The sequence below is a fragment of the Pezoporus occidentalis genome, unplaced genomic scaffold (assembly GCF_034315485.1).
Source record: "Pezoporus occidentalis ecotype Australia unplaced genomic scaffold, CSIRO_AGI_Poc_V1 ctg52, whole genome shotgun sequence".
In the NCBI taxonomy this organism is placed as follows: Eukaryota; Metazoa; Chordata; class Aves; order Psittaciformes; family Psittacidae; genus Pezoporus; species Pezoporus occidentalis.
The window spans coordinates 2,685,130-2,698,591 of NW_026915858.1; the positions used below are offsets into that span (position 1 = coordinate 2,685,130).

Sequence of the window (13,462 nt, forward strand, 5' to 3'; positions counted from 1 at the left end):
CAACAACTGTCAAGTCTTACTTCATGAATTACAGTTTCATCTCAGGGGAATCAATGGGAAATCAAATAAACCAACTAAATAATTAAAAAGCCCCACAGCAAACATTAAAAAAAAAAAAAAAAATCAATCTGTTGTTATCTGCTCTTAGAAATGAAATCACCTGCATTCTGAAAAGGAGTACTCAATAGTACTGCCATGTTGCATGCTGTATGCTGCTCATTAAACAATCTTTCTTTATACTCTGCACTTGACACCTAGTCAATAGTGGTAGCACATGCTGCTTTTTGTGCATGATTTCTCTTCACATCTTCCCACAAAGTGAGCTTATTAAAATTTCAACAAAGTAAGCAACTGAATGAAAATAACTATATTGTCCCTAAATCTTCTACAAAATGCATAAGGATAAAAAGCAGCACTGATAAAAAGCAGCAACTTAAACCTACCAATTTTCAAAGCCTGGAATTCTCAGACTAAATAAACAAATGGCTAAAGGGAAAACTTAACTAGGTAAACTACAAAACCACAACAATGCATACTATGATGCACAGTGATTTTCAGAAAGATGAGACTAATAGTTAAAAAATATTAACTTTTATCACAAAATATGATTTTGTGCCTTTCACATGCTCCAATCTAGAAACAAATTAGATCCTTTTACATTACTTTCTACTGACTTGTGACAATGTAATGAGTTCATATTTAAAGATAGGGAGAAAATTCAAATCAGAAGGTTAAAGGTTTTTTAATCTAGCCCTCTGCTTTGTTTTTTTCTGTTCCCCTTCCCCCCCCCCCCCTTATTAGAAAATAATGCACTGTACTTATCCTTCACTCCATGCCATCCCATGACTATCCATACAGCAGCCCAGTGTTCAGAGCGAAATAGAACACGGATGAAAAAGCAGCTGGCTGAAGCTTAACTTGAACAATTAGAAACATTTTTCAGCCACAGGCAGTCTGTCACCAACTGGCTAACAGTATTCACTGATACGCTTAGCATCTACCTTCCCCCTGCTCTCCATTGCATTCTTGCATATAATAGCTGCAATAAATCTCACCTTTTCACTTTTTCCACCTTTGACTCTGACAGTAAAAAACAACTCTTCAAGAACTGTAACCAGTAGAGATTTACAGTCTTTCACATCAAGATGGGCTACAGTCACCAGAATAAACGTTACGACAAATAAACGTGCTCCTCTAATAAAACAGAACATTTTGTGATAAGGATGAAGTTTGATTTTGCTGTAAACATGAATAGCTGCAGAAAATTCCAGAGAAATTATGTAATTTGGAATTACCATATACAAACTTCTGCCTTATGATCAAAATAAGTACTTTTTAAAAAAGGCAAATACTGTATAGACGCAAGTCATTACTGTTAGCTACTTAACTAGTGTGCAAGTTAACCTACCTGAACTCTTAATAAGTAATCCACAGTGGAAATGATAATATTGACAGTTGTGTTGTTACCAGTCTGAGTTCTCAGGTAATTCTGAAAATCTAAAAATTCAAATAAAATTTTAATTTAAAATTATTTAAGTGTTAAAGACATACAAAACTATTCCTGCAAATTAATTCTAATTTAACATGATCTAAGAAATATAAAGGAACGGATTATTTTATTAAGCCTTTTTTTTTTTTTTTAAGTTTTAAGAGGTTTAGCATTTTTTTGCAGAGATCACATATCAGTGAAATATTGAAGCTAGAAGCTTGATTATCTCTTTCATCTGTAGAATTTTAACTTAGTCTTATTTTCATCACATTTCTGATTTATTTTATTTACATCTCTGGATGTAAATGTACCTCTCCATCAATATCAACATAATTACACATAGTATATATTTTGTAAAGCAAAAGCAAGTTTAATTACATAATTATACAATTCCTGATTACAAAGTCACAAATATGCCTAATGGCAAAAAAAAACAATAGTAATTTCTTTTTCTCTTTTTTTTTTCGTTTTCTTCCCTAATAATGACACATAGAACACAGGAAAATGTACTTAATAATAAAAATACATTTAGTATAATTTATTAATTTGTTCCGGCATGTTAAAAATAGATGCTGTTTCTTCAAGAAAGGTATTGTGTATGGTGGTGTAATTCCACATACAATTCCATCTGACATTTGTGCCTTATAACACACACCAGGAAGTATACAAATGCAGAATAACAGTAGACATATCTTCCCATTACATTCTTCCTCTGAATCTTCACTGTCTAAAAGTTACAAGCCATGTACATTTTCCTATATAAGTTTATATTTCCTAGTAGGTCAGGATACAAAACTTATTCTTTTGGAAACCATTATCTTTTCTACAAAATTAAAGCTGATCGAAAATAAAAGACAATTTAATTGCGCATAAAGGCAGCTACCCTGCCTTTCATAGTATTTTATGAATGCTACCAAACCTTCAGCAGTGAAGAGCTTTTATCTTTAGTTACCATCACCTTGGTTTAGCTGACTGGCAGCCTGCCCACAAACCTGAATTATGTCCTTCACAAAGCAACTGGAGGAAGCGGAAGAGATCACATGTGAACTCATCATCCTGCATCACCTTTTCTCCTGTAGAAAGGCCAGATGGAAGCAGATTATTTCAGGCTGCCAAGTAACACCCCACAGCCCCTGAAGAAAATCTCCATATTTAATTTTCAGAAAGAGAGAAGGGGTGAGAGAATGTGTAACTACCAATCTATCTGAAGCACAAACACCTGTGCTTTGCAGATAGTTATTCGGTTAAGAAAAAAAACAACAAACAACCAAACAAAAAAACAAATGAAAAAAACCCAAACTCCAAACTTAACTTCTGATTTATAAATATGGCAGCATGAGCTTGGCAGCATTTCACAAATAATCCAGTTTACATTCTTGTTTGACTTTGCTGGGCATGAATGCTGCATTACATACACAGGTTAGAATTGGATTAATATGATTCCCATTCACAACAAAACATGGTACTTTAAAAGTACATAAAGAGATTTAATCAAACAGTAAAGAAAATTATTTCTCAAATAACTATTAGATTTTAAAGTACTCTAGAATTTACAGCTCTATGTATCTATTCTCAAGAATCATCTGAGCTGAAATATTTGAGGATTCAGTACCTGTCTGCTGCTGACACAAAATGGATGTTGGGCATTTGTCTTGCCTGACAAAATAAACTAACGAACTTATGATGAACTAGAACAAATGTGAATGTGATTTATCTGATTAGGCTCTTCAGTCTGTTTTTTTGGCAAACAGCTCATATGCAAATGTATAAAGCTTCAAATAATTTTGATTCTTCACAGTAAACAGTGTACTAAAACTTCTCAATTAGCCCACTGTTATTTCACTTGCTCCAATGCATACAGTTAACTGTAAACTCACATGTGAAGAGAAGAAACAACCATTCACCCAGACAAACATTCACAACCTAGGAAAATGTAGAACAGCTAATAACACAACACAGAAGGTCAACAACACAAGTGCTCAAAGCAATGAAAACCACCCATTGAAAATAAGGAAATTCCCATTTAGGACTTTGAAAAAGTATTCGGAATGTGTATGGCAACAAAAATGGAAGCCATAAAAAAACTTTTTAAGAATATATATCATTTGAATATGTGGCCAAGTGCTATTTGTAGATAACAGAAGGAAAGAAGATAAAAATGTAAGCAAACTACAAAAGGTTTTGGAATATTTTATAAATGAGAAGATACTCTAGGCTTTATCTGAACTTGTAAATCCCGTGTCTACAAAGACAATAGTTTTAATGTGCGAACCAAAGAAAATCAGAAGAGTAAATTAATTACAACATAAAGTTTAAAAAAAGGAAGTCTTAGACAATGATGGTAACATTAATTACTGGAATACTGTTATACTGGTGGAGAACTAATTGTAATGTATACATTTATAAATTATTATGTTATTACAATTACATTATTGCAGCTTGCAATCTTTTTGGCTGGGGTACAGTTAACCTTCTTCATAGCAGCCAAGTTCCTATGTTTTGGATTTGTGCTGAAAACAGTGTTGATAACACAAGGATGTTTTTGTTAGGGCTGAGCAGTGCTTACATGGAGTCAAGACCTTTTCTGCTCCTCACAAGACTTCATCAGTGAGTGGGCTTGGGGTGTATGAGAAGCTGAGTGGGGACACCACCGGGACAGCTGACCCCAAACGACCCAAGGGATCGCATACCATATGGTGTCATGCTCAGCATACAAAACTGGGGGAAGAAGGAGGAAGTGGGGGACATTTGGAGTGATGGCATTTATCTTCCCAAGTGTCTGTCATGTGTGACAGAGCCCTGTTCCCCTGGAGATGGCTGAACATCTGCCTGGCAATGGGAAGTGGTGAATGAATTCCTTGGTTTGTTTTACTTGCATACATGTATTTTGCTTTATCTATTAAACGGTGTTTTTCTCAACCCACAAGTTGTCTCACTTTTACCCTTTTGATTCTCTTCCCTATCCCATGAGTGAGCTTAGTTGCTGGCTGGGGTTAAACCATGACACAGCTGAATTATAAACAATTTCAAACAATTTGGAAAATATATATATATATTTTATATATACACACATGAACATGATTAGAAGTTTAACTTTACATAAGAGTCATGAACGTTTGCATGTTCAAGATAATGGATTTATCAATCCACAGCTTGTGAATTTCGAAGCAAGCATCTTCAGTACAATGGTAGGATTGGGAAGAAAAAACATTTTTAAAATTAACATGAATACTTTAAAAGTACATAATTTCACTCTTTCCTGTGCCATCAAGGCATAATGTTTGGTATTAAGAGCACATATCACCAAAGCATATGTCAACACAGTTTCTTGTAACATGGAGAAAGATATAGTGCTCTCTGTCCTAATTTCAGATGTGTACTTAGGGTAGTGGCAAACAATATGCAATTCTTTCTCCCAGAATCAAATACTATAAAGGACATTCCATGACACTTTTCTCTGTCCCAAACATAAATACAAGTTATAACTTTCTCAGCCACAGAAGACCGAAAAAGCTTTCAGCTAATTAAACACTGAAAAATAAATTCCTGTTTCTGTCAGTGCTGATTAATTTACATGTACTATATATGCCCAAGGCAGCAAGAAAGTAAAATCAAAAGGTGCCTGTGCACTTAAAACTATATTATTCAGCACTACTTTGAAGTTCAGCCTTGAAAGACACTTTTATATGTTGCTGGCTGGAGGCCAGAGTACAGAATATTCTGCAAGATTAGTCATGGGTTGTTTGTTTTTTTCTAATTTAACTGAACTCCTGTCATGCTTAAAGTTACACTTTAAAGTTACATGCATTGTTGATCGAGGTGAATATTTATATTTTGCAATAATAAGCATCACAGGATGCCAAATATTTGGTGAAGCCTGTACCTTCACACATGGAATGTGTGTAGCCTGATTGCTGAGATGGCAGTGATTTTAAAAAACAACTCAAGGGAAATTGCTGATGTATTACCACTGAGAAAAGTCAAGCCCATAAGGGGTCCAACCATGTATTTCTTGCATATCAAGATATCACTGAATGAAAGCCATTTGTGAAGGAAGTATGACCAGCAGATCAAAGGAGGTGATCCTGCCCCTCTGCTCTCACGAGACCTCATTTAGAGTACTGTGTGCATTTCTGGTGTCCTCAACATAAAAAGGACATGGAACTGTTGGAACAAGTCCAGAGGAGGGCCACGAGGATGATCAGGGGACTGGAGCACCTCCTGTATGAAAAGAGGCTGAGGAAGTTGGGGCTGTTCAGCCTGGAGAAGAGAAGGCTGCGTGGAGACCTCATAGCAGCCTTCCAGTATCTGAAGGGGGCCTATAAGGATGCTGGAGAGGGACTCTTCATCAGAGACCGTAGCAATAGGACAAGGGGTAATGAGTTTAAGCTTAAAACGGGAAATTCGGGTTGGACATCAGGAAGAAGTTCTTTACTGCGAGTGGTGAGGCACTGGAATGGGTTGCGCAGGGAGGTTGTGAATGCTCCATCCCTGGCAGTGTTCAAGGCCAGGTTGGACAAGGCCTTGGGCTACGTGGTCTAGCGTGAGGCATCCCTACTCATGGCAGGGGGGCGGGAACTGGATGATCTTAAGGTCCTTTCCAACCCTAACTATTCTATAATGTTATAATTAAGTTACAGATCAGTATTTTTTTCCACCTGTTTCTCTTGCCCTCTATCAAGTAAGACTTTTCGAAACAAGAAGGAAAACAAGTCTCAATTAAAATGGCTATACAGTTTAATTTATTAATTGATTTTCCAACTTTTAGTACATGCACTGGAATTTAGGAATTCTTATAAAATAAATTTAAATTTTAATAACTATTTTTAATTAGTTCCACTGAAACAATATCACAAAATGAATACAAGTTATTACAAAATTCTGTGATATTGAAGGTGCTTAGGTACATCATTTCACATAAGTTGAAACACCATTTCCTTTCAGAAATATTTTTATGTATCCCAAAATGAAGAAGAAAAAAAAAACACTTTCAAACAGCGTGGCCACACTAAGATTCAAAATAATTCTGGTTTTCAATTTCTATAGCTGATCAAAATCTGACTAAAACCAGTGTTGGTATTGACAAGAATTTGAATTTTCAGACGTTACTGAAAGCAAGAGGTGTCTAACTGGCAACTACAGAACTGAAGTGCAGATCCAGTTATTTCTATAAAATCTAACAGGACAACCTTTGCTGCTGTACACAAAGAATCATGCCACTACACACAAAAATTTGCATAGATAATGTACTTGGAAACATAAATAATGCATACAGTATGACTTAGGTTGCCAAAAAAAACATATTCTTTTATTTCTGTTGATATGATATACATCCTGGCACGTATCGGCTTAGATGGTAAAATGCTGCCGTTGCTCATGATCTATGTAAATAATATGGTTGCGCACAGAAAGGCTTTAAGCCTGTAGTTTTGCATAGCTAGTAGCTTGTATTTGTGATATACAGGGACAGAGCTATTGTGTAGGAAATTAAAATAAGATTGAATGAGAAACTAAATATATGGAGGTTTTTTCCTTGAAAGTGCATGTGTCCAAGTTTAATAATTCTTTATCTTTTTTTTTTAATCTTTAATGGAAAAGATCTGAGTTCCATCACTACACTGAAACATTGGCCTGATGCTAAATATTATAGGAATATACAGATACTTTCAGCTTTCAAAAAGGAATAGGGCTCCTTTGTGATGGCTGTTAAGCAAGAACGAAGCTCTCTCACCTGGGTTATATTGGATTGTATTGTGAGTGCCACATGCCTTTGACTTCTTGATAATCTGATTCAAGTAAGAAAAGCTCTTGCTTTCTGAGTGATACTTTTAAATGCAAACACAGATTCAAACAGAGTGATACAAAGGTGGAAAGCATCCTTCCAGTGTAGGCTACAGTGGATCAACACAGAATTTAAACACCCACTTTAAGTGTGACTAGGCTACTGAAGGAAAAAAGTATATTTACTGATTTCACATTTTTAATGGTTGAAAATAGCATGATGTGTACCCCTCATTAGAGATATTTATTATACGGCATGTGTACCACTCAGTTTCACAAAAAATCCTTTAAGACCTACTGTGAGATACAATTTTCTTCTAAAATTATATTTTATTAAAATAGCCTTCTGAGAATTTATGGGCAATCAAAATAATGCCATGATTCAATGTTAAAAGATTAAAAATAAAAGTAGAGATTTCCTAACAAAAAGAAAAAAAAAAAAGTAAAATAATCTAAGCGTAAACAGCTTAGTTTTTAGTTCATAAGTTAAACAAGTCTCCCCAAAGGGGAAAAACATTGCACTTTCAAGATATTTGTAACTCACAGTGAAATAGCATAATGTATGAGCGTTAAAGGAAAAATGAAAAACCAATGCAAGATAATAAGCATTTCTACATGTCTTTGGTTTTGAATCCACCTTTTTTGAAAAGGAAACAGAACAATCAAACCAAAATACATAAAAGAAGAAACAACATTGAATACATCACAAAAAACAGTTAAGAAACACATTTGCTAAAGAACCATCAATGTTGTTACCAGTGGGGGTTCCAGGGTTTGGAAAGGGAAGGTAGTACCAGTCAGAGGAATATCAGGACAAAGAGCTTATGATGTGGACAGCACAAAGAAACAGTTGCAACAGAACAATAAATTTCACATCCATGTTGACTCATTACAGGGCTTTCTATCTATAGCCAAAGTTGACATGGGACCAGAGACAAGTATTGCCCTTCAGACAAGCTAATCCTATTCCCATAAGTGTCAACAGTAATTTTAATTTCACTTTGGCAAGAATAATTTCAGGCTTATAGGTTGTACATTTAATGACAATTACTTGTTATTATGCTTCTGCTTCAGACTGACATGAGAAACAAGCTACAGCGCACATTTTGCATCCCATCATTCTCTTTGGAATCAATAAAATGATCTTTAATTGAGTATTAATTAATTAATTATTCATAGAGTAAATATCTCCCTTGAAAAAAAGAATGGGAGAAAACATTTCCACATCTTCAGTACTTCATTTCTAGCATTAACAGATGGTTGTTCATAGGACTGCAAGCAGACATGATCCCAGGTATCCCATAAAATCTAGGATACTTCAAAACTGTTCACTACTAGACTTTCCCAATGTACACGCTGGCTAGGCTTTCATAATGCTATCAGGTAGTAATACCAGTACAATTTAAATTCTTATGTAAACTACTTTTCAATGAATCGAAAAGGTGTGCTTCATGATGCAAAAAATATATATGAAGGTAGCATGATGTCAAGAATAATGTAACCCTGAAAGGAAAAGTATAGTTTTTTTGGTTGGCTTTGCTTTGTTCTGTTTCCTGAGTTTTCAATAGCTGGATATTATTACATTAGAAAAAGTGCTGCTAGCAAATATTATCCCTTTGTACCAAGAAATCTTTGACATAGCGTGATTACTGTATTAATTGCTGCTCCTCAGGAATAAAGGAAATGAAAGCACATTATCCTAAATGTAGTACTTTGTTAATCTGCCAAATAAAAAATTTCCAGAGAAAACAAAAATCCAGATCATTCCTCTCCCAAATATTTGGCTAATGACATCTGCTGTATTTGAGCTTATTGATTCTGCTGAATGGTATATACATTTTGTATTTTAAATTCTAATTTCTCATGGCAACAGGAACATCTCATTGCAACTGCTCCTACAAGGCAGGTAAAGAACCTCTGAGGTATAGGAACTTTAACACATCAAGTAACTTTCGAAGCAAGGAAGTTAACATGTAACACCTGTAAACATTATTGATTCCTCTAAATAAGGAATGCACCACCTCTTACTTCTATCAACTCCTGACTGCATTAGATAAACCTAGCCAGTGGGAGGTCCTCTCCTTACTAACCACCCTCAAATCCTCACTGGATCCACCACTGATTTCCTATGCTTGCACAAGTCAATGCAGCGATAAAGCCACTTTTCAATACACAACAAAAATACTACAGGAGGACAATAGCACAAGGCTTTGTGCATGTATAATTACATATATTTTTTAACATTCATCCATTGCAAATATTGGTCTCACTAAAATGGAAAGAAATAAAAAAGAAATTAAAAAAAAATTAAAAAGCTTGCTGCTCTTACATCTAGTGAGCTAGTCACTGTGCAAATCCTGAGAAAGGGAGGAAGAACAAAGTGGGAAGAGCTGACACATAAACAAGAATTTTGGAATACACAATAACAACAACCTGATAGTTTAACAGTCTTACAGGAACAAAAAAATCTCATGGTGTTCAGGAGCTGTACAGTGCTGACACAAATCTAAGAGCAGGAAAAATAAAGAATAGGCAGTTGTTTTTAATAATTACCACGCTCATGAGTGATGACTGAGGAAGGGAGGACAGGACAATTAGTTCAAAGAAAAAGAAATAGGGAAAAAAGAAAAAAAAAGTTGAGAAATTGGTTTTAGCAAATACAAAATATAGTTAGCACTGGGTTTGGCAAAATTAGCTCTGTACTAAAAGAGAAATATTAAATAAACAGAAAATTAAAAAAATCCCTCAAATGAGAAAGCACAAAGATACTCCAACACAGAGTCGATTATGCAGCATTTAAAGAACTATTTACAGTTGCATGCAATAATCAGTCATTTCTAGAAATAGAGGAAGCAGTCAAAAGAAATATCAGCTGGTATCTTGACAGTCTATTTCAAAATCCAACATTATAAATAATAAATGTAATGATTTAGTAGTAGAAATGTTGTCCAAAAGAGAAAAACATTGTGCAGAATAATGGTCAGTAAAATACGAACATAATGGCCAAAACCTTACATGCCAAATACCTGCATCAGTGTTCAATCCACAGTCTTGTGACCAAATTTTACCCACATGGGTACACTTTATTTTGTTTACTGGTAAAAGTCTAGCAAGGTTCGATCTACAATTTAAACTGTGGGAGCACCTTCAGAGAAGCAGTGTTTATGATCGGTCTTGAAGTCATTCAGTCAAATTTAGAAGTTCATAATTTTGATTTGAGACATGTGGTTGAATATTCAAGAAATATGTCACATAAAAGAGCTACAGGCAAAAGAACCAATGAGATATGCAGTATTGCAAATATGAATTATGAACCCCCAAATACAATAATGATTATACACTCAAGCTTTTTTACCTTGTTTCTAACATAAAAATATGTTAAAAGACGAGGTCACGGTAGGATTGAAATATAAAAATGCACCATAAAAAATACTGAAGGGGAGAAAATGTGCTTTGGTAGCTCTATTAAGTCACATAGAGATGAATCTAATGTTTCCAGACAATCACAGTAAGGGAGCAGTAGAACTTACTGTCAGACAGAAGAAAGAAATTGACAGTGAATTGACAACACAGAGCATAGAAAGCCAAACTGATTCTAAGTCAAAAGTAAAGTGAAAATTTCATAATATTTCCTCTGAAGACAAACAGAAAAGAATTATTTCAAAGAAACAGTTTTCCCAGCAGACAGCAGATCCAGTTCCATCAGCCTTTGATATTTAACTTACGCCTTAACTAAACTGTTTCATTCCAGCCAAGATAATTTAAGAAATCAGGTGGGAACTCTTACGCTGAAACTAGTTAGGGATTTCTGAAATATTTTACATGCATAAGCACTGCTGTTTGTAGCTAGAATCTGTTTTCAATTTTACACATAATGTCTTCGCTTCTTCAGAATGATGGGTAAGAGTTCTCCGAGACCATTCTGAAGCTCAAAACATGCTAGTGATTTACTATTGACAAGCATGCGCTTTGGTAAGCCAATTAAATAGAAACCACTCTTGGGAATGATATTTTAACTTCAGCCTCTAGATATATCTTTACAGGGTTCTTTCAAGTTTGGCTTGCTTCTGCAAAATGTGAAAGAGAAAAGTTCAGAGATAGTTTTTGTTAAATCAATAGTACCTGATCCTTCTTCAGTCACCATCCCAAGGCCTTCTGCTTTGTTCTGACGTTCAAAAGCATTTAGGTCAAGAACACTGCAATGAGAAAAATGCCATTTGTTCAGTGATTAATCAATTAAGTATGTGTAATATTTCATTTTATGAAAGACAGAAAAAATCTGTAATATCACTTAAGTATATAATCATACCAGTGCAAGAAGGTACATTTCAGTGACTTAATATATTTGTCTGCTACAAGACTACAAAACTGAGCTCTACAGACTTAACCTGCTTTTGTCCTGCAAATGACAATAGATTTTAGCTTTTTACGACTGACAAAAAAAACTGAATGTCTATGATAAACATACTCATTTTAGGGATTACAAAGAAGCCATATTATTGACTACTTTTGCATAATAGCCCAGTTCATCCCAAGCATCAATGTCCATTAAGAAACTGCCTTTATTAGTTCCATTCCCTGAAAATTCTGAAAAACTGAACCTGCCAAAATGGAATATATATTCCACTAACTAGATTTCAGGAATATATACGCTTGCATATTTTTATTTGTGATTCTGAAAATTTCTGCCTTTCGTGGCTTAGCATTACAGCTAACCATGAGTAACGTTTGTTCATAAGCAAGAATCTCTATGGAAGTCAGATGAATGTAGATGAACTACAGCAGCAGTTCTGATAGCAAGAAATCTCACCGATGCTTCAAAATTAACATATTTCAAAATTTTGGGCAAAGACAATGTTAAAAAAAAAGGACATAACACGGTACCCTTGACATAAGAGAATACTGAACCGCTTGATCCAGGAAGCCCTTTCAATCCTATGTTTTATGTTATTATGTATTATTATGTATTATTATGTATTATTATGTTATTATATATTATGTATTATTTACATAATACGTAATATATAAACCACTGATATGGTCTAGTCTTAGGAGTCATAGATACGTATTTATATAGACCAAATTGATATGAACTGTCAAGAAACATGTATGGACAAAAAAGTCACAGTATCCTCACAGTTTATTAAAACACAACATTCCGCTCCTTTTTTTGTCTTCTAAAAGATCCTATTAATACTTCTCACAAAGTTGGGTTTTCACACGATCTTTATGATTAGCTAACACTGATCATTAATTTGCTCTCCCCAAGATTATAGCATACCTCCAGAGTTAAGAATTTGCCCCAGTGAATGATCTTAACTCTGGTGCTGTTTTCTAACATACCTCAAGTAGACAGAAATGCCATATGCAGCTGTGAAAGAGCTTTTATCAGTGTTGATATTTATCAGATGAAGATTTTCATACCATCAGCACCACCTTGTACTTTATCCCAAATCCAGCACATTAAAGTCTCCAGGTGCTGTTTCCAAGAAGTATGTAGAGGTTCTTTCCAAAATTATAAATACTGTGGAATAAAACCTAAATGCAGTAATAAATTTTTAAAGTAGGTCTTTTCTTACCTACAGGACTGCATAAGACCAGCAAGGCTCTGAAAAAATCCCACATCCTTTTTATCCTTGAGGTAGTCAAGCATTTTCTGCAGTAAACACAATTTATGCACAGAATTAATATTCATTCCATGTTTTAATCTAGTTAATACTACATGGATTCTAGATTACTAGTGATCTTGGTGTTTTGAAATCTCTGTAATATTTACAATTCATATAAGACTCTTGCAAAGAAAAATCCAAGTATCAAAGATAAAAAGAACATTTAATGCTCATATCTTTTACAGAGAAGAGGGTCATCCATTTTGACTATTCTTTCCTAAAACATGGAAAATAAATATAGTTACTAAGTTTAATACAGATAGCAGAATTTATTGATTAATATAATTTTGATACTAGTAGGCCACAAACTTGTACTGACACTACGGCTTCAGCATGGACCAGGCTTGTCATAACCTCAGTTTGTTTTAGATTATTTTAGCTGCAACAGCACGTTATTAGTCATATGAGTATTTTTTTAATTTGTTTTTGCTTTACTGTAATACCTGTGTAATACCTCTCTGATAATAGATTGAAGTAACAAGAAGTCATTCAGTGGAGTAAACTCTGATTCTAGAATGTAATG

General features: G+C 34.5%; 1 protein-coding gene across 6 annotated transcripts in view; it reads right to left on the reverse strand.

Annotated features, from left to right (window-relative positions):
• Nucleotides 1–13,462, reverse strand: part of RYR2 (ryanodine receptor 2) — a 382,151-nt gene that overhangs the window by 32,242 nt on the left and 336,447 nt on the right. For all 6 annotated transcript variants that reach the window (XM_062637382.1, XM_062637380.1, XM_062637379.1 and 3 more), the window contains 4 exons: nucleotides 12,850–12,926; nucleotides 11,393–11,466; nucleotides 2,482–2,562; nucleotides 1,409–1,497 (listed from right to left, as the gene is read on the reverse strand). In XM_062637382.1, coding sequence (XP_062493366.1) covers nucleotides 1,409–1,497; nucleotides 2,482–2,562; nucleotides 11,393–11,466; nucleotides 12,850–12,926 — 321 coding nt within the window. The remainder of the gene's footprint in view (nucleotides 1–1,408; nucleotides 1,498–2,481; nucleotides 2,563–11,392; nucleotides 11,467–12,849; nucleotides 12,927–13,462) is intronic.